This window comes from Xenopus laevis, chromosome 4L (assembly GCF_017654675.1).
Source record: "Xenopus laevis strain J_2021 chromosome 4L, Xenopus_laevis_v10.1, whole genome shotgun sequence".
In the NCBI taxonomy this organism is placed as follows: Eukaryota; Metazoa; Chordata; class Amphibia; order Anura; family Pipidae; genus Xenopus; species Xenopus laevis.
The window spans coordinates 22,581,252-22,609,030 of NC_054377.1; the positions used below are offsets into that span (position 1 = coordinate 22,581,252).

The 27,779-nt window shown below is 39.4% G+C and overlaps 1 protein-coding gene across 8 annotated transcripts in view; it reads right to left on the reverse strand.

The window, feature by feature from the left end:
- The window catches only part of LOC108713861 (tetraspanin-4), a 374,746-nt gene that overhangs the window by 44,222 nt on the left and 302,745 nt on the right, over window positions 1-27,779 (reverse strand). For all 8 annotated transcript variants that reach the window (XM_041589969.1, XM_041589965.1, XM_018257529.2 and 5 more), the window contains 2 exons: window positions 15,124-15,315; window positions 8,986-9,060 (listed from right to left, as the gene is read on the reverse strand). In XM_041589969.1, coding sequence (XP_041445903.1) covers window positions 8,986-9,060; window positions 15,124-15,315 — 267 coding nt within the window. The remainder of the gene's footprint in view (window positions 1-8,985; window positions 9,061-15,123; window positions 15,316-27,779) is intronic.

The following is a 27,779-nucleotide window of genomic DNA, read 5'->3' on the forward strand; positions in this document are numbered from 1 at the left end:
ACTGAGCATGCTCAAGCCCTAGCCCTGGAGATTAAAGCTGAAAACAGAAAGTCTGATACAGAATCCCATGTGTACACAATAGAAAGAAAAAAACGTGGTGTTTCTTTTGAGGGTTTACTGGTGTATTAGTTATATAACTTTCTGATAAAGCTTACTTACTTTTAACCTTTCCTTCTCCTTTAAGGTTTGATTTTAGTGAATCAAGGGGCACTATCCCAAACCACAGAAAACAAGCACATTATTCCTCCACCACTAAACTTTACAGTGAGAATTGACAGATAACATTCTCTGCAAAACACCCATTTTACATCAGAAAACCAGATGGTGAATTTATCACTCCAGACAATGCTTGTCCTCTGCTCTAGGGTCCAATGGGGGTGACCTTTACATCCCTCCAGCTGAGGCTTGGCATTGCATATGGTGGTTAGTTTGTCTGCTGCTCATCTCTCATAAAATCTCTAAGTTCCCTATCAGTCATTCTTGTGTTGATGCTGCTTCTGGAGACTGCCTGGAACTCAGCAGTAAGTGTTCAAACTAAAGACTTTTTGCATACAGCCATACAGTAACTATACTGAAAAACAGATAAGCTAAGCATTAAATTATTTTGTCTGCTCCAGTCCTGTCGGACCTGTTTCTGTCAGTATCTATGGCTAGCTACTGATACACTTGTCAGACAGCACAAAAATGTGTAAATCTGTGTGGTGTTTAGCACGGTGCTGTTTACAGTGCTTCTAATTAAGATACAAGGAGGAACTAATTAGTGCATTAATAAGATACAAACACATCAATCCACTACATGAGTAGGGTCGGCAGCTAAGCCCTGTAAAGCCGGATGCAAAAAATTGCTCATTGAGCTTGGTAAAGTAGCAGTTCATTTAGGTGCACAAAATCCAATACAACCTACAGCAGTTATATAAATAAACAGATGATTAACTGTGTACAGTATTGGAGTTTTTTTCTCCAATCACTGGTGACTTTCTTATAATTCATACAGCTCTGGCAGGTAAAGCAAACTCTGAAAGGTGGGCTACAGTTTACAGTTTACTGGTGGGATTGTCTAAAGCTTAGAACAGAGATGATAAACATTAAATATATTTTTAGATGCATTTAAAGCTAAAGTGCCACTTGAGACAATCCTGTCCTACTATATCATTAGGGTAAATAGAAGTAGTCTTTTTTCCTGTGCTTAAGATGATACCATACACTTGGCTCGGGTACAATTCCTTTTATCACCTCTAATACTGAAATTCTAGTCCCCAGTTCCATGGACATTTATAAACACAGTTGTGCACCATAGAGTTTAATAAACTAGGCACACAATTAAAATTAGTTGCATCACCATTTAAAATGACAACACTGTGGGAGGGATTATTATTAGTATATTAATAGGGATTAGCATTTTATAGTCACAAAAATCTGCTTAACCCTATAGGGGTAAAAGCCTCATTAAAAAAACAATTAAAATCAAAAAAGTTTCATTTTATATGTAAAAAGTTTCTAACCCAGTCTTGTGTTATTTTACAAGTTTTAGCTTAAAGGGGAACCCAAAAAAACATAACTTTTTTGAAAAGTAAACATAATTCGAAGCAACTTTGCAATATGCAGAATTTACATGATTTTTAATGGTTTATTACAGTTCCCTAAGCCTAGCCCCCTGCTCTCCTGCTCATCTTTCTGACTACTTTGCTGAGCTGGCTGACTACTGTTACTTTGTATCAACAACCATCTGTCCTGCGCCTGCATCCTCTAAACCCCCCAATTCCCTGCACATGTGATTTTAATAAGGAAAGAAACATCACAGTGCAATGCATTGTGGGTTATGTAGTTCCTGCATACTGTCTGTAAGCAGTGGAGAAGTTGTTACAATTTGTAATATCAGCGTTAAATGTAGTCCCTCTTCCCTGCCAGGATTTCAAATGATGCAGAAAGAGAAGAACTGTTAAACAGCTGGATCTCAGCATAGAAAATTGTATTTATTCTTACTTTTTGAAGAAACCGGTATCAGTGATTGGTATATTAGGGGTTTCTGTGTTATGTGGGCCTCTTTATCAAATTTTAGTTTGAAAGCCAGAGTTCCCCTTTAAGAGTGGTGGCACACGTAGCCTTGGGGGGAGATTAGTCTCCTCCTCTTCTTCGGGCGACTAATCTTGCCCCGAGTTGCTGCTGATCAACACTCCTAGAGGCAGCTACATGACTAATCTATATGGATGCGCAATTGGAGACCAATAAAATCACTATAGATGCAGCTTTAGAGTTTGATACTGGTCTGGTTTGGAATGCCAAGACTTCCATGTCGGCTTGAAAGAAAATATAACACAACACCGTCCTGGGGTGAACTTGTCATCTTACTGCCTATTTGAGTGACAGGATGATTATAAAGGAACACAAGATCTATAATTCTACTGCTCAACCTAATCTTACAGTTCCTTCAATCTTGAATATTTATTAGGTATGATGAGCGGTGAATATGACTGACTTACAATGGCTGAGCACATTATCGCTCCCCGTGTGTTGTGCTATTTGTGAGTTGTCCAGGGTGGCCATGCTACAATTTGCTGGAAGGTCAGCTTTGAGGCTGGATGGCAGGTAACATTTGTAGCCTCGCACAATGGCAACAAATATAATTGCAATTATGTTAGTCCTGATTGATTGGTCCAGGGATTTCAATTACAGAAAGCAAATTAAGAGTGAGCTCATTCATTAAAAACTAATTGTGTTTCATATAAGATGGAAGAAATTTCTCCCAAGGGCCAGATCCAGGGGTAGGCAGCAGAGTCATGTGCTTAGTTGACAAATGATGGGTGCACTAGGGTCTTGGACATTAGGCATGCCTTGAATCCAGGATTCAATTTGGGATTCAGCTGAATCAAATCCGAACCAAAGTGTTAAGTATTTGGCACGTGCACCTATCCATGAGCATGAGAATCTATTCTTTGGTGCAGAACACCCACTTACAGCCCTGGGAGAAGAACTCAGAGTGTATTACACTTTCTTATTGTCCTAAATGCAAGTCGAAGAGTGCTTCTCTGTTTCACTATGTTTGGGAATGCCCTTTTTTATTTCTGAATTATGGAGTAAGCTTGAAAAATTTCCTAAATGAAAAACTGAATTTTGACCTTAAGTTATCTCCTGAATTTGCACTGCTTGATTGTCAAGTAACTTCTTCAGATATTCATGTTCCAAAGATAAAATTTTGGAACAAGTATAAATATTTCATACAATTTTCATCAATTTTTTTGCATTGGATTCAGGAAACTTCCCCAGATTTAAAGGTCATTTTATCCTACCTTAGGTCTCTCTGCATGGATGAAGCAATAGGTTTTAGATATGGTAACATTGGCTTTAGAGAGAAGTTTCTTTGGCCTCCCTACTTTAAAATTCTGGAGTCTGAGGATAAAGTTTTTATGGAGAAGTTTATGTATAATTCTGAGGAAGGCTCTCTCTTCTACATAATCATGGTAGTTCCAAGATTAATTAATGATGTGATAATTCTGTCCATCAACTTGGTAAATGTTTTGTTTGTTTGGACGTTAGAGAGGAAGATCTTCTTTTATATAACTTTATTTTTCTCTTGGAATATTTGTTTAAAGTCGATATTTCTTGTTTTATTTGTTATGGATTGTTATGTAATAATTATTTTATTATGTAAACTGAGAATGTTATTATGAGCTATTACTTTGCTGTTTTCGCTCTTACTGTTTATTCAAAATACCAATAAACATAGTTAGAAAATAAAAAAAATCATAAAAAATTAAAAATAAATACAGCCCTGGGAAAGGATTGGGATTTCCAAATAGCAGAATTTGGTGCATCCATCAAAGAAATTGTAGATCCTAACGGGGTTATAAAAACTCATTTATCAAAACTGGGCAAACTTGCCTGTGGGCAGAAAACCATGGGCACCAATCAAATTGTTGCATTCATTGTTTTATCTGCAGCTGGCTGAAAAAAAGGCAATCTGATTGGTTTATATGGGTTAATGCCCAGTGTTGATAAATAAGCCCCTGTGTGTTTCCTACTTTACACCGGGCATAAATGTGTAATGTTGCAGTATTTCCAAGTAGAATAATAAATGAATACATATTCTCTGCATTGTTAATGGCGCTTAGGTATATAAAGGGGAGCTAGCAAAAGGGGAAAGAAAAAAAATTATATCTCTTATTTTGAAAACTCATGAGCTAAGAATAGTGAAAGCAGAAAATAAATGCCGCTGGCGGCAGTGCCAACATCTGGTTTTTGTTTTTAATTCTCTGGAAGGAATTCACAAAACTGGAGCAATTTGACTCCAATTAATCCTTCAGCAATCAATTAGTTATTAACTCCTAACTGTCAGCAATACTTATTGTATGAAAGCAGAATTCTGACTGGTTGCTATTTTATTTTTAAAAGGGACATTAACCTTCTGTTTAACTTTGCAGGATTTTTTTAAAGTCCTCTTCTGAGCACTTTTGCAATTTAAAAATTTATTTTAGATTTCATGATATTTGCCGTTTTTACACTTTAAGAGGGTTATTTACTAAATTCCAGTCTGGCTTTTTGGGCCAAAATTTTTGCATTTTTTTTTAATCTTTATTTAAGCCTGATGCAGCAACAAGCCAGAATCCGAAAACCCGCCATCTCAGACCTGCTGAGGTTGTGTACAGACCTGGATTTGTGGAAAGGCCACCAAGGCCCGGGTCTAGGGCGGCAGGATTTTAGAGGGCGGCATGCTGCCCAACCACACCCACATTGGTTCAGAAACAGGAGATAAGATTTTTTTTTAAAATTTCCTGTGCGCCAATCCCCATTGCTCTGGTCCCGATAATAAAAATTTGAGCGAATAAAAGGGAGGTGACGGGGGCGATGAATGACTAGGGTTGCCACTATGTAAATCTGGCCCTGTTTGTGTATAAGTCAATGGTAGAGGTCCCTATCCTATTTTGAAGTTTCTGTGGTCTGCTCTGGAATTAGCCAGAAAATCTGACCTTTTCAGGAAAAAATGGAAAAATACCGGCTTCTTGGGGAAAATGAAAAAATAGAGCAATTCGGAAAAAAAACGTCCAATTTGGGTTTTTTGTTCGATTTTATCAAGTTTTTACCCTAATTGATTAGATTCTGCTTTTTTAATGATAAATAAGGTCAAATTGTGGATTCTGCTTTGGTCAGACTTTTTTAATTTAAAAAAAATCTGTAAAATTCAGATTAATAAATACCCCCCCACATGTCTTGAATGTATGAAGTTGGGAATCCCTAACTGTTCTGCTCATGACACAGTGAGTGGGATAACTGAGCAGAGAAGCATCAAAAGGCGCTTTGTGCTTTAGTAAATTAAGATTTTACCATTCTGTCCCTGCCTAATCTAGCAAGCACCAAATACAGTATTTCCTATGCAATTCCCAGTCTCTGCTCTCATCCCTCACTTTCAGTCAGTAATCTAGAACATATAACGAATCTGGAATGGCACTTTATAAGCCCTTTCAGGCTAATTTAATTTTAAAGGTATAGTACATTGCTTCAGATCCAGTAAAGCATAACAACCAATAAGGCATTTGCCTTTATAGAGCATACCGTACATTCCTGACCTGTTGCTATGGGTTACAAGACCGGAACAAACTTTTTTCCTGTCATGTACAGCTCAGCAGTAAAGTGTCCTGGGAAATGATTTTCCAATGTTGGTAATTATGGTGCAAGCAGGTGCTGTTTATTCCTTAAGTGAAATATTGCTGGCTACTCGATTAGATTTACGGTCGCTTGTCCCGGCGTCCAGACAGCTTCATCTACTTTCCCTATTATACCAATGTTAATGGCTTCCATGTCAGTCACCGGCATACATTATTATGCCTTTCAGTAGTCGCTTCCGACTGTACGTCTTCTTTATGCGAATAACAAATTAAGCGGCGTGCTTTCGTGTCCACTCAAACGTAATGTGCGCATTTTACCAAACCTTGGAAAGATACCGAGCGGAGAGATATAAATCCTTTCCGCAGTGACGTTCAATCAGCTTTTATCTGTCACTTTGCTTTATTTGTGTCCCAGTGAACACGGGAGTTATTTGCATTTCCCCCAGCCACCGCCGAATTTATGTATATGAGCCACTTATGTTACTCTGACTAATAGTGACTTTATAATTACTTTGCAAACAAAAAAGCAATAAAAAAACTAGAGCACAAACAAAGCATCCATTTACCTGTAGGGCTGAGTGCGGGCAAATCATAAAGGAGACGGATATGAGGCTTTAAAAACATCCAGTGCATTTATTTATGGTGTCAGAAACTGCAGGTTTATGCAGTGTAGGCATTTTGCATTCTCATCGCTGGTAATGATATGTGACAGATGAATGCAATTGCCAGCAAGCTGACATATGTACCCTTCTGTATTAATCACAAAGCAAGGCACTTTCTGACTGTGCGGTGGGGAGGGGGATCCTTTAACCATTTTTAGAGTGAGTAACTGCCGCCCTGTTATTCACTTCTTGCGGATACACGTTGCACTAATCCAATGTATGCTAAAGGGGTGGTTCACCTTTAAGTTAACTTTAAACTTTCATTTCGAGCTAATTTTTGTGTACTTCGATTAGGGAATAGTCCCAAATTTCGATTCAAATTTTTAAAAAAAAATCATGTACTTTCTCTTTAATAATTTGACTTTGACCATTCGCCCTCTAAAACCTGCCAAATTGCTGTTTTAGCCTCTGGAGGACCTCCTAGAGCCTATTTGGAGTCAACTGGTGAAAAGACTTTGATTCGAATTCGATCGAATGCGATATTACTTTGATTTTAATTCGGACAAATTCGAACGAATACAGACTATTCACCGCAGAAAAAAACAACTTTGATTTCTTTTAAAAATACATTTCGGTTGGTCTTTTTTAATTCGAATTTTGAAGTTTTTTAAATTCAAAATTCGACCCTTGATAAATCTGCCCTATTAGTGTGTTATAGAATGGCCACTTCTAGGAAACTTTTCAACTGGCCTTCATTATTTCTTTTATATAGTTTTTCAATTATTTGCCTTTTTCTTATGACTCTTTCCAGCTTTCAAATGGGGGTCATTGACCCCATCTCATAAAACCAAATGCTATGCAAGACTACAAATGTATCGTTATTGCTCCTTTTTATTACTCATTTTTTTATGAGGCCCTCATATTTTCTATAGGCCCTCTCCTATTCATATTCCAGTCTCTTACTAAAATCAATGCATGGTTGCTAGGATGATTTAGACTCTAGCAACCAGGTTGCTTAAACTGCAAACTGGAGAGCGGCTGGATAAAAAGCTAAATAACTCAAAACCACAAATAATAAAAAAAATGAAAACCAATCGCAAATTATCTTGGAATATAACTTGCGCTATATCATACTAAAAGTTTATTTAAAGGTGAACAAGCCCTATAACAAAGGCCATTCATTATTGGCTGAACCAACTTTTATAGGGAATTGGGATAAGTGAAACTATATCACCAGGGTAATTTAGACCCTAGCAACCAGGTTGCTTAAACTGCAAACTGGAGATCGGCAGGATAAAAAGCGAAACAACTCAAAGGAATAAATAATAAAAAAATGAAAACCAATTGCAAATTCTATCTCGGCATATCACTCGCTACATCATACTAAAAGTTAATTTAAAGGTGAACAACCCCTTAACAAAGGCCATTCACTATTAGATGAACCCATTTTTATAGGTAATTGGGGTAAGTGAAACTACATCGCCAGAGTTAGAGTAATGGGCTGTAGGGAAAGGTAGGAAGCCTCAGAAGTTCAGGGATTTGATCAGTTATCTGGAAACCTGTTATCCAGAATGCTCCGAATTATGGAAAGGCTGTCTCCCATAGACTCCATTATAATAAAATAATCCAAATTTGTAAAAACAATTTCCTTGTAATAATTCAAAAGGACCTTGTACTTGATCCCAACTGAGATATAATAAATCCTTATTGGAGGCAAAACCAGCCTATTGGGTTTATTTAATGTTTACATGATTTTCTAGTTGATTAAAGGTATGAAGATCCAAATGACAGAAATATCCATTATCTGGAAAACCCCAGGTGCCAAGCATTCTGGATAACAGTTCCCATACCTGTATATTCAAAATAATAATAATAAAAACCCTCAATTGCCTTGCAGCTCCCATTCAATTCGGGTGGCCTAGCACTTTGGAGGAGGGGGCATATATATAAAAATTAACCCGCACCTCTGGTAGGGAAAACAATTTTGGAGTGACAGTTGCCCTTTAATGCTATGTCCTATTTGTCATGTACATAAGGTCCCTGATCTATGCTTTCCTTATTCTACCAGAAAGAACTGGCTGCTGATTGGCTTCCCTGTGCTACTGGATGAGCCCAACTTTTCCCTGTGTTTCTATATATATATTTGTTTATCCAATAACACATTTCTCAGTGCCTAATAACTGGTTGGGTTTTTTTTATGTTTGACAAAAATTAAATGCTAGACTTTTCTCATTAGCGCTATTCCCCGTTTCTGATTCTGTAGAACTTTATAAATTTCTCTAAATGAGAGAGTTTCACCTGAATGGTTTATGTACTGTAACCATAGATGAGAGCACAACAGTAAAACAGGTAGAGCTGGAATGTTACTGCATGCACTAATGGCCTGCAAATGCTTCAGACCAAATAAATATGAAAGCAGTACTCTGCTGCTATACACTCAGTTGCTGATGTCTCTTCTTTGATCTGCTGCAGATTTTGTCTCTGGTTTAACCTCCCTTCCCCAGAGAGATTGTGACGTCATCAATGTGAATATAATTGTGGCGGCTAAGATGCTTCATGTCCAGAAACTGCAATTGTCTCCTGCTGATATTTATGTTTAATCTGCTGCAGATTTTGTCTCTGGTTTAACCTCCCTTCCCCAGAGAGATTGTGACGTCATCAATGTGAGTATTATTGTGGCGGCTAAGATGCTTCATGTCTCCTGCTGATATTTATGTTTAGCGACATACTTTCATTAGTAAACTTAGTGTGATATTGTGTTATAAAAAGGAGAAATACCTTACCTTGTCTGTGTAGATAAAGAACAGGGTGACCACAATGAGCTCCACGAGGAATATGATCAGCAACACGATGAAAAACTAAAAAGAAAAGAAGTGCAAGGTCAGTGCTGCCGTAAAAGTGAAATGGAACCTCGCTTTTTACTCCTCCATTGGGAAGAAGGCGACTCACTGAAATTATAGGTATAAAGTAATACAAGCTGCAATGTTCTAGAAGTTCTAGAAGTTCTAGAAACCCATAGCAACCAATCAGCAGGCAGCATTCAACTTGAATGCTATTTTAAACATATAATTTGACATATACTTGTTTAGTTGCCATGGGTTACTAGCCCTAGTACAAACTGTGCACTTTTACATTACCCAATGTAGGAGCCAAAATACCCCCCAAAAAAACAAAACAAAATATTTTTTAACTAGCAATTTATTTGGTAGCAAGATACAGTAACCACATCAGTTTTAATGGTCTTCGTCATCTAAAGCTTACCTATCAATGAAAGGGTTCAAGGAAAACTATACCCCCAAAATGAACACTTAAACAACAGATACATAGTTTATATCATATTAAGTGGCATATTAAAGAATCTTACCAAACTGTAATATATATTTAAGTAAATATTGCCCTTTTACATCTCTTGCCTTGAACCACCATTTTGTGATGGTCTGTGTGCTGCCTCAGAGATCACCTGACCAGAAATACTTCAACTCTAACTGTAACAGGAAGAAGTGTGGAAGCAAAAGGCTCTTATTTTTTTAAAATGGCAATTTTCTATTTTTGATTCCCCAATGGCACATACTACTAAAAAAAGTATATTATTATGAAAAAGTTTTATTTACATAAAGCAGGGTTTTACATATGAACTATTTTATGCAATATCTTTTTATAGAGACCTACATTTTTCGGGAGTAACGTTTTCCTTTAAGTAGCCCAGATTGTGGATATATAAATTATACATATAAAGTAAAGTGGTCTGCAAATGCGCCTACTTCAGCCCTAGAGCTTGAACACTTGAACATAAGAGGCAGGTATTGCCAGCTACAACCAACTCGCTCTCTTCTGGGATCAATAAAGCAATCAGGAATTTTGTATTACATGGCTGCTGGAATGTTCTATTGAGCTTGTTCTGTTGGGCAAACCTATTTACTAATGAATCAATTGAGATGATCAAGATTAGCACACTAACCATATGAATGTGCTGTTATAGGCAGAAAGCTCCTCGCTCTTTAGCTACTCTTGCCTAATATTCTTTTTGATGTATGGGTGGCCCCAGCTAAGAGCCCTGAGGTTACAACCTCATATATAAACAGTGGCCTAAAGACTGGGCACACACGGGGAAGAGGAATGCTGTGAGCAACAACAAAATGGAAGGCCATATTAAAGAAGTAGACCACAATAAATAGGCATCTAAAGTTTGCCACCGGCTTTCAGGGCATCAGGCTCATCAGTCAAAGGCAAATTGGTCTAACAGTCTGTACAGTGCAAGGACAACCACTGATGGTGACAATGTAGCAGCAATCGATGACCCACTTTACTATGTGTATGAGGCACCGACTTCACTCAGCTGAATAAAAAATCTTCCATAAAGGATTTGTCCCAATCTAAAACCGAATTCAGACCTTTGCATATGCAAATCACCTTTTCCAAGGACTACATGACCCTACACGTCTAAAGAGTGATCTAAGCAAGTGTCAACTGACCAACTGTGGAGAAATTTCAACAAAAGTGGTCAGCCTTACTGCTTTGTAGAGGGGTCCACACATGGACCAATAATGGTAGGATGATATAGATATATAATACACAAAAGCCATGAATATCCTGTAAATTATATCCTTATAAACGGTGAGTAGTGATGTCATCAGTTATAAACGGTGAGTAGTGATGTAATTTCTGTCACATGACTCACTAAAATTTGTGTATTATAATTAATAAAGTACCCCCAGTTGTAAAATATGAGGATATTAGAAGTTACCTCGGAGTTCCATGACCTGTATAAAAACACTCGGCCTTCGGCCTCGTGTTTTTATATGGTCATGAAACTCCTCGGTAACTTATAATATCCTTATATTTTACAAGAGGGGGTACTTTATTCACTATATATTTTAAACATCAGTCCATGTGGTCCCCACTGCAATTATGACAGCAGCATTCCTGTATGGAACCCTAATGCCCCTAGAAGTGCTAATTTTCTATTGACTGTCCATGTCCTTGAGGTGTCCATTGGTCCTTACCACCTTATGTACATTGCACTTTGCCTTCTTGCAATTAAAAGTCCCTAACCATAAACTATTACAATGTGTCAGGGAGAGAGAATTTTGTGAGTCCCTTTAATAGTGTACTGTGTCCAATAAACACTGTTCCTTCACATGACCTTTTCCCTGCACAGACTACTCCAGGTATGATCTCCCCTCTACAGATAACAGGGCAATGGGGCCACCGCATGGAGCAGTCAGAACGATTGCTGGAAACTCATTAAAAATGCCACCGAATTAAATCTTTTTATGATCAATACATTCTCTGACCATGAGGAGCAGAGTCATAGTGAGTAAAATATGCGCAGTATAAATAAGCTGCCAGATAACGTGTCCTGCATGCACTGGGCACTGCCCCTCATAAAGGTGCCACTCAGACTTTCCTGAACACAAAGCAGATAAAAACAGTTCCTATTTCACCTTTACCCAGTCTAAATGGTCCTATTATCATTTGGTTAATGTTATAAATGTTTCAAAGCTTGCCCCAAGTCTAGTAACCATGGAAGCAATCCAATATTTGCAATATTTACACTGGTGACCAGTAAATGCTACTTGTTGATTGTTGCTATGGGTTACTAGACCAAGCTCTGTGACTGGCGGACTACAAGGGGCAGATTCACTAAGGGTCGAATTTCGAAGTAAAAAATACTTCGAAACTCGACCCTCGAATTGAAATCCTTCGACTTCGAATATCGAAGTCGAAGGATTTAGCGCTAAACGTTCGTTCGATCGATCGAAGGATTTTTCGTTCGATCGAACGATTAAATCCTTCGAATCGAACGATTCGAAGGATTTTAATCCAACGATCGAAGGAAAATCCTTCGATCAAAAAAAGTTTAGCAAGCCTATGGGGACCTTCCCCATAGGCTAACATTGACTTCGGTAGGTTTTATCTGCCGAAGTAGGGGGTCAAATTTTTTTTAAAGGGAAAGTACTTCGACTATCGAATGGTCGAATAGTCGAACGATTTTTCGTTCGAAACGTTCGAATCGAAGGTCGTAGTCGAAGTAGCCCATTCGATGGTCGAAGTACCCAAAAAATACTTCGAAATTCGAAGTATTTTTCATTCGAATCCTTCACTCGAGCTTAGTGAATGGGCCCCCAAGTGTGTTTGAGAAAGGGGTAAAAGTTGGTCATTGTTAAACGGCCAATTCTCAGGGTAGGGCAGGCTACAAAAACCAGCAAAGGGCATGATAAAAAGTCAGAACCGTCTAGTTTTGTTATCAGCGCTGGAGGCATATAGACATTTTATAGACATCTTATGGCCTATCGTCCATGTCATAGTTATATACTAGGACTAGAATTCTTAGTTACAATATCCATCTTATGCCTTTTAAACTCTCATTCATGTATTCATTTCATAATCGCCTCTGTGAAGAGGACAATGATTGCCCTCTATATCCCCCATCCACAAAATCATGCTGGGTAAGGGTCTGCTATATACATTTTTCAATACCTTTCTATATTTTTTTTTATATCAGATGTAGTTTTTCAAATGGTGGAAAAATGAATAGCATGTGCCGAGTGCTACGGATTACTAGAAGTGGAGCAAACGTTGTACCTGTTGTAACATTAACCCCTTATAGTTGGCCCATCCCTTCTGCCCCAAAACATAAAAGCAGTAATTAACCTCTCAGTATTTTATGTGATGTGTGCAGATCTTTATAAATAACAGCTTTGGAACTCTGCGAATATATTAACTATTAGCACTGAAACAGTGAAATCTATTAACTAATGGAAATGTCTAGGGAATTAATAAAATAAGGCCCTAAGATCTGTATCTCTTTTATAGAATATGTGCAGCCGGGAACTGCGCTGGTAAACACAAGACAGAGGAATGAATATATTATCCCCCTTTCCCCCCTCCTGGCCAAGCAATATTCAGTGTTCCTATTTATTCCCTTTCCTGCAGCCCCTGGATGTTCCTCTGTAATATTTCACATTGCAGTTGCTTAGATTCCATGGTTTATGCTGGGGAAGCTCAGTAGCATGCAGCTAGATTCCTTTCGGAGTGTGCTGCTTGGATTATACATATGCAAGGGATAATACCAAAAATAGGTGATTAGGATAACCCAGGCTTTCTTCATTTCTCAGTTCAAGAGCTCTAATAATCTCTGCTGCATCATACAGGACTCATAAGGGGGGATAAATATGCTCCGTTATCACAAAAACTGTTCACAAAGACGCTTGAGCCCGTTAGCGAGCCATTTTTGACTGATTAAGACCTCAAGGACTTCCTCGCAAAGTTTATAAAAAAACGCTTTTTGCGACAAAATATTTAACGAAACTCCAGAGCAATTAAGATTTGCAATGCGATAAAAGCCTAACGAAGAATATTACATTATGACAGGCAAATATTTATTTCCAAAGTTTTGCCCCTAGTGAATTTTATTAAATTTCCCCCATACAATACAAACATAGATGCTAAAGTGCACCTATACAGTTTTGGATAGTCTTCAGCAAGCTGGAAAAAGAGAGCAAAGGCTTGATTGGCTGCTACTGGCAACTGCACATTTAACGTGGCACCCATGTTTGTATTTCATACCCATCTGTTGAATACTTGGAAAAGAAAACACACAGATTGCTCTAGAGCTGTGGCTGTTTTAAGTTGCCACCTTTCTGTGCCAATAATACCACCTTCAGGTGGAGGGGGGGGGTAAGTGATGACGATGATAGAGTAGGGATGATGATAGAGTAGGCCCTACTCTATCATCATCCCTACTCTATCACTACTACTCAGTAGAGCAATGGGCCGTGCAGATGCAGGAGAGGGGCAGTGAAAGGAGTAAAAAAAAAAAAACATTGTTGGCTATGGTTCCCACATGTTAATAAAAAAATATTGGTGGTCAGGGCCCCCCCCCATTGAGAAATGGCCCCCTACGTTATAAGAAAATTGGTGGCCAGGGCCCCCCTTAAACGTCCATGTAAAAAAAACTTGCCCCCCCCCCCAGAAGTTTAAAAAAAAATTTGGGGCCCAGGGCCCCACCACACAACAGGGACCACAAAGAGTTATCTTTAGGGGGCCCTGACATGTTACACTTACTTCATTAGTGTGGCCCACCTGCTGTCAGTGAGCTGCCAACTACAGAAGGGAGAAGGGGAGCACAGGTGGCTGCATCTTCTTCCAGTGTCAGCATTATCTTCCACTATTGGTTACAGAATTTCATGTCCTGGTAAGGCTGTATGGCAATTGGATGAGCTGGAGGAGAAGTTCAAACCTCAGCTATCCTATCCCTGAGCAGCTCAACCGGGACTTAAACTCAGTGACCAATAAGGTGAAGTAATGGACAGAAGATACCTCCCCTTGTGCTGCCGCCCTGCCTTCCCAAAGTCAGCAGTTCTCAGAAAGCAGGGGGGCCTGGCTAATCAAGAAAGTGTGGCGTGGCCGGGCCCTCTTACCCTCGGGGCCCCCTACAACTCTCCCCCCTGTCCCCCCCTGATGGCTGCCCTGGTTGCCACCCTGACAAATGTACAGGTAAATATATTGCCAGGTTTTTTCCTGGTGTCCCGCCAGCCCAGTCCAATCTGCTCAAGGTGCTTGTGATGCGTCTCTTTTACTAGCTATCAACCCACTAGGCAGCTTTTCCATAAAACAGTATAAAATGTGTCTGGAAACCTTTCCTGTCCTATGTGAGCCAAGAGTTGCTAATTTTACTGAAAACAAATAGAGGAACATGGTTTTTGTTGCTACTAAATAGCTGATAGCACCTTGAGTGATGCCCTTAAGACCCAAATTATTGATTTCAAGTAATGAGTGATGCCCCTAAGACCAAAATTATTGATTTCCAGTAACAACATCACAGTCCAAAGTGAAATGCAGGAGTTAATACAAAACAATCACATTGCAATACCAACAAATTCTTGTCATGTGATCACTGGCATTGTTTGGTTACTTACACTTAGTAGAAGGTATTTGTTCTCCTTGATGGCTCCAATGCAACCCAGAAACCCCACAATCATCACTATACTCCCCGTGGCAATGAGGATATTGGCAGCTGACAGTGAAGGGAAGGACGAGGAGAGTGTGGCAAAGTTGCCCTGTGTGACAGCCAGCCAGATACCGACTCCCAGGATCCCACATCCGCCCAGCTGCAAAAAAATGAGAAAAAGGCTAAATTGTTGGAAAAGAATGAGCATAAAAAACAAACAAGAGGCATAAAACAATTAGCATATATGCCAGATAGAGATGTGCAGGCCGGCCAGATACCCGCGGGTTTACCCACGGGTCGGGCGGGTTTGCGGGTCGCAGACCTTAGGCTTTTGACTTTCGGTTTTATAGGCGTGTGCCTGTCCTGCCCCTTTTGTGACATCATCGGCAGGGCGGGTCTATACATGGAGGAGGGAAGCCAGGTGCGGGCAGGTCCAGGTCAAGCTTTTCTTGACCCGCACATCACTAATGCCAAGCATTAAATATAGTCAGTGGGATGAACTGTCCCATAAAGCTTACAATCCTGCATATCAAAAGTCACAAGGATATTAGCTATTTAAAATAATTCTTAAACTGGGCTTAAGCTGCAGTTAGACTAAAAATTTCTGTCCCGATAATAGTTCCTTGAGGGAATCACTGGGTTATTTGCATTCTGTCCTCTCTTAATTCTACTCAACTACAGTGTTAGGGTGCTTACACTACAGTAGAGTCTCAGTTGAGTCTCATTTGCACCAAAATGCATCACCTTATTGATTCCATTATATTCTGCATGTGTAGGGATGAAGGAACTTTTTGACCTGGTATAATTTTGCAGTCATTTGCATAATTTTATTTGAATTTCCCATAATGAGTTTTCTGATGTTTGCATTGGTTGGTTTTCTGCCAATATTGCTCTGGGGAGCTACCAAAAGCCAAGGTCCTTTTGCCCAAAAACAATTATTAAAGGAAGTGACAACAATGAGAGATCTGATGCAATATCGTCACACTGATACTTGAGGGTCAGCAGAAAGAGAATATTTAGGCCAAAAAGATAAAGAAGATAGAGAAGGCTCCAACAGAGAAAAGAGTCAAATTCAACTGGGTGTAAAGCTTAGACCAACTGCAGAAGAACCTTGTGAACATAGTAACAGCAGCAGAAATCTGAGGAATGCCATTATGAACAACATTTATAGGGAGATGCACAATGTTAGGAAAGATTTGGCTGTGCAAATATCCCAGAGTAAATCTCTGCAAAAATGATTGTGCCGTACAATTAATAAATCACCACCATGGAAAATCCTGTCTAAAAGTATTCCCTGCAACCATCAGGAGAGAATACCTTACTTTCACCTTATCTACTTTAAGTCAAGTCTTAAGATTGTATCGATAAGTTTCCTCCGTTATTCAACTCTCCGTAATTTGGATATATACATATATATCCATACATACTAGTGGGGAATTTCATTTTCTACCAGTCTGTATCTCTGTACTCGACTTTTCCTAAACCCATTGTGAATGCTGCCAAATGACCTGGTCCCAAACCTGTGCTTTAGGATCTATGGGAGAGGTGTGTCACTGTCACAGATCATGATAAAGTGTTACATTCAGTTGTGTTACATTCAGTTGTACAGGTTCATTAACTCAGTGTCGGACTGGCATACCTGGGTGAGACATGGGACTGCCCTCCGGCCCTCTGCACTATGTGTTCTCCATTGCCAGTTGATGGCACCACACCTACAACATGCCCAACATAGGATTTTGCCCCAGTTGGCTGAACAGGTATGCTATATCCATGTTTTTTGCTTTCACGCAAATCTTGTATCCACTGTACAATCACTGGGGCTCATTTATGAACTTTGCGCTGGGCAGATTGGTTTGCACCGTGAATATATTTGCCCTGCACATGGTTACATTTATATAGCTGTATAAGAGTGGGAAAACAGAATTGCGAATTGTTTTTTTCATAATGCGAATGTCTATAAGAGCTTTTTAAATATGTTAAAAATCGCAAATTGCGAATATTTATGTGCACACTCTTGCGTTTGAATTACGACACAACTTTGGGGGCGGAGAAAATATTCGCAGCTACTGTCAACGCTATTTTCACACACAACAACCTCGCACAGTGGGCGCACTCACGCAAACACCAGTCTCATTTTGAGAAAATTTGTTCACAATGCGAATTCGGGGTGCAATATATTAGCGTTGAGGAAAAAACATGGGCAAAACATCAATTTACGAATAAATATGTGCTGCGTGAACTTTTTAAATGAGCCCCACTGTTTCTGTTCTGTTAAACTGTGTGCATTATGATCGGAAAGATATAGTCACCTGTCCAGATTTCACCTGGACAGCCCGGTTTTTGGAAGAGCTGCCCTGGTGAAAATCCAAGTTAGGAAATCCAGACAGGACATTGAGGTGAGTGACATGGCGATCAGCCAATCCTTGATCCCCACATCACCCTCCCTGCCCCCTACATCACTGCCCAGTCCCCTATGTCACTGGCCCGCTTCCCTACATCACCAGCCCACCCCCTGCCCATTTTTGTCCAAAAAAAAGGTGGCAACCCTAGAAAGACGGGGGCTTTAGCAGCAGTATACAGAACAGTCTTATATCTGTTTCCAGCTTTCATATGGGGGTCACTGACACCCAGTGAAGCTACAGTTTTATTGTTATTGCTTTTATTTTTCCATCTCTTTTTATTCAGGCCCTCGTCTATTCATCTTCCAGTCTGCCTGGTTGCAAGAGTAAACTGAAACCTAGCAACCAGATAGCTGCAGAAATACCAAACGGGAGAGCTGCTGAACAAAAAGCAGAATAATTCAAAAGCCACAAAAATAAAAATCAGCGGTCTTAGAATGATTATTGCCTAGGGGCTGGGGAACAAAGGTTAAGGTTTAATGCATACCCTGTATATATTATATATTTGTTTCTTAATTTCACAGATTTCAAAAAGTTACTGCCCAACACTATTTTGTTATTGCATCATCATCATCATAAGCACAAAACTCATAACACTAACTACACATGGTTGTCTATTCTGTGTTTCGTATCAGTGTATGATACACAGGCAAATAAAAGTTATAACTGACTAGCTGTGATGTTATAACAAATACTAAACTCTATATACACAGTAGAAACCCCAGACCAGAAATAAATGGTGTAAAATGCAGGAAAACGTAAATGTAGGAATATAAAGTATTTGTTTCACTGCCAACACCTACAATTCTCAGTAAATGATGTGCTGTATAAAATGTTTTGCAGCAGCAGAAGATTGTATCTCTGTTTTATTGCATTGTAGCCTAAACTATCAGATTAACATTTTTTTTATGCAGAGCAGAATTTACAATGAATACCAAGTCCCACCTGAGAAGAAGAAACATACATTTTAATCCCAAAATACAGAACAAACAAGTGAGCAGAAGAAAGTGTCCCATGAGATTGCATTGATTGTTTTACTGCCAATATTGCTCTGGGGAAAATACTGTGGTCCCAATTGTGTTCATTGCAAATGAACCAACATCTTTTTTTGTTTTTGGATAGAATTAAGTCTGAGAAGAGCACTGGCTAGGTATGAATGGAGTTTGGCTGGAGGGATTGCATGCTGTTTAAAATGCAATATAGTGTGACTTAAGGGTGGCCAAAATGTCCAGATCAGATTAGGTAGGATGGAGGAAATGGTGCTTAGTGAGTGTGTTTGGACACAAGTACCTTTAAAGGAGAAGGAAAGTTGTTTCACATTTGGGGGTGCCAAATGTTAGGCACCCCCAAGTGATTGTATTTACTTACCTGGAACCCCAGGCTGGTGCTCCTATCAGCAGAAAACTGCACCGGCCTGGGGTTATACCAGCGAGCACCACAGAGCGATCTTCTTCCGGCTTCTTCTTTCTTCAAATTTCCCGGGACAAACGCATGAACAGTTGAAAGAAATAGCCGACTTTTTAGTTACAGTTTGGCTTTTCACTCTAATGCGCATGCGCAGCCGCAAGAAGAAGCCGGAAGAGGATCGCTCCGTGGTGCTCACTGGAATAACCCCAGTTTTCTGCTGATAGGAGCACCTTGTATTTGATCCAAACTAAGATATAATGAATTCTTACTGGGAGCAAAATCATCCTATTGGGTTTATTTCACGTTTACATCATTTTCTAGTAGACTGATGGTATAAAGATCTAAATTATGGAAAGATCCGTTATCCGGAAAACCCCATAGTATTCTGGATAACAGGTCCCATATAGGGTTGCTACCTGTCTGGTTTTCACCTGGACAGCCCGGTTTTCAGAAGGGCTTAAAAATTAATGGTGGGCGATCCGTCAATCAGCAATTGCCACGTCATAACCCCACCACCGATGTCACAGCCACACTCCCAGACCAGCGACCATCTGCCCGCCCCCATGTCACTGGGACATAATCAGTCCCCTGCCCCGGTCTGCCATTTATAAGGTTGCAACCCTAATCCCATACCTGTCCTGAATGATGGGGGTGATCCCTTGTTTTTGAGGCACAAGGTATTTTGGGAACTTTAGTGGAATTTAGTTTTCTGTTTCTGGCAGTTAAAGCTCAGTAAAAGGCAGAGGGGTGGCACTATATATACACATTTATGTGATTTGGGGGCCCTCTAACTGTGTTGGGTACTTTTTTGAGCACAGCTGAGCTGCAGGCAATGTCTGCAAATATCTGTTATAGTTAAGAAGTGAAGCCTTCTGAAATCAGAAGATATTTACTTGTTTCATGCCATACACACAGCACTGCCTAGACAATGAAAATGAGAGTTTTAATTGTCCCATAAGGCATTATGGGCGGAGACATGCAAATCACTCCGTTATGTCCCTTTGGCCAACTATACATCCAGAACCACTGGTTTTATAGCACAGATACAGCCTAATGGTTCAGAGCCATATATCCAAACTTGCAGACAGCCTGTTATCTTGTTAGATCTCATCAATGCAAGATATTTGAACATGGCTTCTGAGGGGGTAGGACTTGGAGAATAGCAAAGTAGAAAACCGAACCTGGTTACGATGAGATGGGCTATAAGGAGCCAAAAATCCGTCACAAGCAATTACATGCAAAGTGAAGCCTTCTGAAATCAGAAGGTATTTACTTGTCTCATGCCAAACACACAGCACTGCCTAGACCACCACAAATGAGAGTTTTAAAGTAAAAGGAAAGCTACCAAAGCAGTTTATTGCCAATAGATTAGCCACAATAGTGCAAGCTATAACACTATATTTATTCTGCAGAATGATTTACCATCCCTTAGAAAACAGCTCTAGAAGTTCTCTGTTTGTTTAGGATAGCAGCTGCCATATTAGCTTGGTGTGACATCACTTCCTGCCCGAGGCTCTCCACTCATAGCTCTGGGCTCAGATTAGTGCTGTGAGGGGAGGAGGGAGGGGGAGATAACTGGGCATGCTCAAACCCAAGCCCTGGAGGTTTAAGCTGAAAACAGGAAGTCTGATACAGACGCCCATGTGTACACAATAGAATGAAAGAAATGCTGTGTTTCTTTTAACAAAGGACTCAGAGCAGCATTTCTTTGAGGTTTTTACTGGTGGATTTATATAGACCTTTCTGATAAAGCTTACTTAGTTTTGACCTTTCCTTCTCCTTTAATTCTCCCATAAGGCATCATGGGCAGAGACATTCAAATCACTCCTTTATGTCCCTTTGGCCAACTACTGTATGCATCCAGAACCCTTTTAGTCCATCTCACCCTAACCAGGTTCGGTTTTATATATAGTTAAGACGTGAAATGCCCCTAAGTAATAAATGGAGGAGTAACAAAACCATATCATGGAAGGCAGCTACTATTTCCAGAGGTGGTTATACTTCCACCACAAGGAAAACTATTTATACAGGTAAGGGTTCCCCTTATCCAGAAAGCTCCAAATTCTGGGAAGATCATCTCCCATAGAGTACATTTTAAGCAAATAATTATTTTTTTTTTTAAAATGTACGTTTTTTTCTTTAATAGTAAAATAGTACCTCATACAACTAAGCTGCAGGAATCCATATTTGTGGCAATACTCAAAACGATTCTACTGGGTTTATTTAATGTTTAATGTTTATAGACTTAAAACGATAGTGATACAAATAATGGAAAGATCTATCTGGAAGGCCTCAGGTCCCTGGCATTCCGTATAACAGAGAGTGCCTTTAACTTTAATAATTTATGCACTTTTAATAAAAGTAAAAATACAAATACAGGAAAGCATTACAATGCATCCAATAAAACCTCTGTTGGCACAACATACTAAACCTGATGAAACCTAAAATTTTAAAATACGCAAAGTCACATTTGCGAATTGCCAGTCACATATGACACACAAGGATCCAATAAAAAGCAACTAATAAATGAACTCGTATTAAACGGATATCAGCACAGGTTTCAGTTTTACATTAAATTACAGAACTTTACAAGGTAATGAGATTTTCACAGTGCAGCATTAATACACTGGCAAAGCCACTCTGAGAGTCAGATGCAGAAACTGAAACCATAAGTAATTTGTGGGTTCCCATAGGAGCTGTAACCTGCTGAAGGACCCACAATATGCATGTGCCCAGGATCTAAAACACCTTAAAGTTAATAAAATCAACATTCACAGATGACAAAAATGCATTTTTATTAAAACCAGGCCAAAATGATGTTGTAAAATGCAGCATGGTGCACAATGCAGGAAAAACACCCATTATAAATTGGCAAAACTGCAAAAAACTAGTGTAAACTGGGGCTGTTTGGGCCTCTATGTGGGCTGATTGGGCCTCTGTGTACCTGAAATGCCAGGGCCTATTTTAATTCTCAGTCCAGACCTGACCCAGCCTATTGCTTTATAGATGTAAATACATTACTTTATCCCGGGACAATTAAGGTTATTCCATATTATACAATACAGGGCATTGCATTACTCATTTAATCCCTCATATAATCTCATATTAACATAGGAAAACATAATGGGAATGAAGTCTTAGCCACTGTTATTTTTCCCTTCCGTAGCTATTTGCATAAGTTAAAGAAGTTGTTAATAGGGTGATGTGAGTAGCTGGTTGTGACTGTATCCCTGCAAGCATCTCTCATTAATTCCTTGCATATCGTAGGGAGCGGATGGCGTTCCTGCCTACGTCTAATGCTGAGATTTTCATTCACTTTTCGATTTGCATGAAATGAATTCACTCCAATGGCTGTAAATTAAGACTGAGTAAGCAGGAAAGGAGATGCTCCCCCCTGTAATTATATACTAAGACATGAACAAAGCAAACATGGCAAATAGTAATTTAAATATCTTTGTTTTCTATGTGTGAGCTTTCAGTTTATGGCTGGGTGTAGGAAGAGCAGGGCATTTGCAGAAGTCGGAAGTTATCCTAATGGTTTATTATTAGGGCCTTAAATAATTACAAATCATTCTTACATTACCATCCTCCTTTAAATACTGTCAAATTGGTTTAAAAGTGTGGTTGTCAGCCCCCCACCTAAGGGAGTACAGGTATGGGATCTGTTATCCAGAAACCCATTATCCAGAAAGCCATTGTCCATAGACTCTATTTTAATCATTTATTTTTCCCTGGATCAAGTACCTTGTTCAAATTAAACAATTAAACAATCCTATTGTTTTTAATGTTTAAATTATATTTTCCTAGACTTAATGTATGGAGATCCAAATTATGTAAAGACTCCTTATACAGAAAACCCTAGGTCCCAAGTATTCTGGATAACGGGTCCCATACCTGGATAACCTTTTGGACCCTCAGCAATAGCAAGCTTCTCAAAGTATTAATCGTTTAGTACCAAGAATATCTAAAACATCATTTGTCCAAAATGAGCTTCAAGTTGGACCAGGCAAATCTAAGAGAGCCAACAGATATTCTCCCCAAATCGAAGTCTAAACCTTCAAAAGCTGCTAACTTGGTCTGGAGGGATCTTCACATGTATGGGGGCCCAACTGGTATCTGCCTGGAAATTGTCCAAATATCTATTGGGCAAGTTTAAAAAACATGTTGGATGAGGACCACATTGTTTTGTTGATGCAGTCTATACCTGACACGTCCCCAATGGCCCTGAGTGATCCAATAATTGGTCTGATTTGGCCCAAGCATGGGTGGCCACAATCTACTCATCTGGATGCCAAACAAGTGTACCTTTAAGGGGGTTATTTATCAAAATCCAAATTTTTCAGACCAAAATAGAATCCACAATTTGACCTTATTTATTATTATAAAAAGCACGATCTTATCGGGGAAAAACTTGATAAAATCGGGTGAAACCCTGAATCATGCGTTTTTTCCCCCCAAATCACTTTTTCAGGCTTTTTCCTTGAAAAGTCAGATTCTCTAGCTAATTCCAGCGAATACCACAAAAACTTCCAAATAGGGAAGGGACCTCTTCCTCCCATTGACTTATATACAACCTCGACAGGTCTGATTTTCAGCCTCGGGGTAAAATACATATTGAACAATTTGAGTTTTTTTCCCAATAAAAATTCGGATTTTATATTACAAAAAAAAAAATCAAATTTTTTGAGTTTTAAGCATTCAAACTTTAGTAAATAACCCCCTAAATGTGTGGACAACTAAACCGTCTCAGGCTAAGCCCCCCCCCCCACACTTTGCAGTACACGGTGGGGTTGGAAAGCTCTGGTTTATATGTACAAAACCTGCATTTTGGACCCATCACCTTTATATACAGTATATACACAATGAATGACTTGTGTTCAGTAATGGAAGGCATTTCATTGACTCAATGGATGTTAGTGTGAGCCAGCAATTTATCTCCCTATAACTACAACTCTCAATTCACCCCCAACAAATGCACCTTCACACAGTACATTCCAACATCAAACCGAAGGGCTCATTTACTAATGCAAGTGCAAAATAAGCCATGCAAATTTGCCATGAATTTTTACTCAAAATTAGCTTGTTGGTTGTATTTTTCTTGTTGAATATATCAAAGGCCTGGCACAAATCCAGTCTTTGCATGTGACTGCATGAGGCCCAAGGTTCTGAACCTACGAGCTACAATGAAGATTGATAAATGTGCTCTTAGGTTTTAGTAAGCGTTTTCAATGAGAGTTAGGCCTAAAACATTCTTATTTTTATTTCTTGTACGGCATGTACGGTCACCTCACAACTGGGGAAGCCAAAAGTCTCTCAAGCACCAACCACAAAGCCTGCAAAAGAAAAGCTGCGGCTGCTCGAGAGGGTTTCTGGAAATGAGGTTATCAATCATTTGTCCTGTAGTCAGCCGCCAAGATTTATTTATGGGAATGAAATATGCAAAATGACCATGGGGTGCTACCTTAGGGAGCAACGCTGTAACTCACTACTCCAAGCTTCAAACACTTCGGCAGAAGCCAGACACATTCACTCCACCAGATTTCTGTGTATGTACAGAAAGCAAGATTTATGTTGCCATATTTATAAGAGATGGTCATTCAATTTAGATGCTTTCAATCAAATCTTGGACACATTACGTCTCCTTTACGAACAAAGTGCAATTTTTGGTTTGCTAAATTTCCATGACATGAGTGGATGTCTCCCACCTGACTGTTTTGCCAACCTGACTGTCCCATCTCAGCCTGTCAGTTAGAGTTTCTAATGCTAACGGACTTCTGCACAAAAATGGCAGCCCCCTCATAAATGATCACAGGGAGACAGATAGGTCATGTAAAAAGTATTGGGCAAATACTTTATGGCAAAATTATAAGAAGCATGCAAAGTCAATTTTATGGAAGGTTCATTTTCTGGTGTCGCTCTAATGCACATGCGCAACCACAAGATAAAAGAAGCCAGTAGATGATCGATCCATGGTGCTGCTGGAAGAATCCTGGGCCGGTGCAGTTTTCTCCTAATAGGTGCACCGGCCCGGGGTTTCAGGTCAGTAAACGTGTTCACTTGGGGGGTGCCTTACTTTTGGCACCCCAAGTAAAAAGACCTTTCCTTTTCCTTTAGAGGAACCAAATTTTTGATTTTAGCAATCAAAAACAATTTTTTGTACAGAAATAGGACCAACATAGGAGACATAAAATTTTGACAAAGTATTTCCTTTTTCTCTGTACGGGTATAGGACCTGTTTCCGGATAACAGATCTTTCCGTAATTTGGATCTGCATACCTTAAGTCTACTAGAAAATCATGTAAACATTAAATAACCCAATAGGCTGGTTAAGCTTCCAATAAGGATTCATTTTATCTTAGTTGGGATCAAGTACATGGTACTGTTTATTATTATAGAGAAAAAGGAAATCATTTATAGAAATTTGGATTATTTGAATGAAATGGAGTCTATTCGGAGCTTTCAGGATAACGGATCCTATACCTTTAATAATGGAACAATATAAGATGCAGGAATATCCATATTAGTGGCAAAACAGTCCTATTGGGTTTATTTAATGATTACATTATTTTTAGCAGGCTTAATGTATGGTGATCCCTTATCCGGAAAACACTTGGTCCTAAGCAGTTAGGATAACAGATCCTATATCTGTACAGTTTTCCAAAGGACATTTTCACAAAGCCCTTCCTTGAAGCTCAAGGTCTTGTACAGGTGATCCCACAGGATACAGACAATTTTAGAAAATGCATTTCCCTGACAAAATGAGATTAAAAGAAAGATATGCAGATGAACGTGTTTTTCCGTAGGTGTCACATTACTTTTTTTTTGCTCTGTTAACATGGATCTGTTAAAGCCTCATGCTTTTATGCATCATTAATGAAGAGCAGCCAGGAGCTCGGAGCTACAGGAGGAGAGAGAATGATATCCGACTGCAACATGTTGCACTCTGCTAGATATACTGCATCATTAAAGCCTGCTACATCTGTTTGTATAAATATATATATGTAACTATATTATTAAAGAAACATTAACAAAATGTTATGTTCCTTTGGGCTCACTAATTAACTATTATATACTTCACACCCACATCGTCTTATAATGAATTATTTTACAATGAAATCAGACTATTAAACAAGGACACGTGCCCAGAAAATAACAGTCGACACTTCCAGATTCTCCTACGTTGTACTCTTTGCCCAGGAGCAGTAACCTGTAGCAACCAATAAGATGTTTGCTTTTAATCAGGTGACCAGTAAATACTACCTGCTGATTGGTTGCTATGGGTTACTGCCCCTGCCTTTTATTACATAGCCTCCTTAGGGTAAAGTAGTCGATAAGTGAAAGCAGGTATTCTTAAGAAAACGTGATGGCGCTGGCAAATGGAGGGGATATTTGCAGTACAAATGATGCTGTTTGGGTGGGGAGATGTGCCCAACTTATATATTCATGGTAGGAAAATATAGGTTTTACATGTCCCTTTATGGTGAGTACCCTGACTGATGCCAACTGAGTGGTGGCATTTTTCACGGAGGACCACCTGTTCCTGCTATGTGTTCATCAGACAGATCGTCATTAACTAACATTGGGAGAGGGCAGTTCCACCATTGATAATGATGGTCATGTGCCTGTAGCCTTATCTCGCTCGTCTTAATGCTCTCTTGCATTGTCTTGCATAAAAAAGCACATAAACTCAAGAGATGAAAACATAATAGGTCCCTGGTAAGGCCTCACCTGGAGTATGCAGTGCAATTTTGGACTCCAGTCCTTAAGAGGGATATAAATGAGCTGGAGAGAGTGCAGAGACTATTTGCAACTAAACTGGTTAGAGGGATGGAAGACTTAAATAATGAGGGGAGAGTGTCAAGGTTTCGGTTGTACATGTTTTACATGTCCTTTTAAGGTGAGTGCCCTGACTGTGACTGATGCCAACTGAGTGATGGTAGTTTGCATGGAGGACCACCAGTTCCTTCTATGTGTTCATCAGACAGATCGTCATTAAATAACATTGGGAGAGGGCAGTTCTACCATTAAAATGGTGGTCATGTGCCTGTAGCCTTATCTCGCCCGTCTTAATGTTCTCTTGCATTGTCTTGCATAAAAAAGGGCATAAAATGAAAACATAATAGGTCCCTGGTGAGGTCTCATCTGGAGTATGCAGTTCAGTTTTGGACTCCAGTCCTTAAGAGGGATATAAATGAGCTGGAGAGAGTGCAGAGACTAAGTGCAACTAAATTGGTTAGAGGGATGGAAGACTTAAATTATGAGGGTAGACTGTCAAGGTTGGGGTTGTTTTCTCTGGAAAAAAGGCGCTTGCGACGGGACATGATTACACTTTACAAGTACATTAGAGGACATTATAGACCAATAGCAGGGGAGCTTTTTACCCATAAAGTGGATCACCGTACCAGAGGCCACCCCTTTAGACTAGAATAAAAGAACTTTCATTTGAAGCAACGTAGGGGGTTCTTCACAGTCAGGACAGTGAGGTTGTGGAATGCACTGCCGGGTGATGTTGTGATGGATGATTCAGTTAATGCCTTTAAGAATGACTTGGATGATTTCTTGGACAGACATAATATCAAAGGCTATTGTGATACTAAGCTCTATAGTTAGTATAGATATGGGTGTATATAACTTATGTGAAAGTAGGGAGGGGTGTGTGTATGGATGCTGGTTTTCATTTGGAGGGGTTGGACTTGATGGACTTTGTCTTTTTTCAACCAAATTTAACTATGTAACTATGTACTCTGCAGTTCTTCAATCTGAAGATTTTTTGGCCGACCGTTGTCTAGAATTTCAAGTCAGTGGGACATGGCGGGCA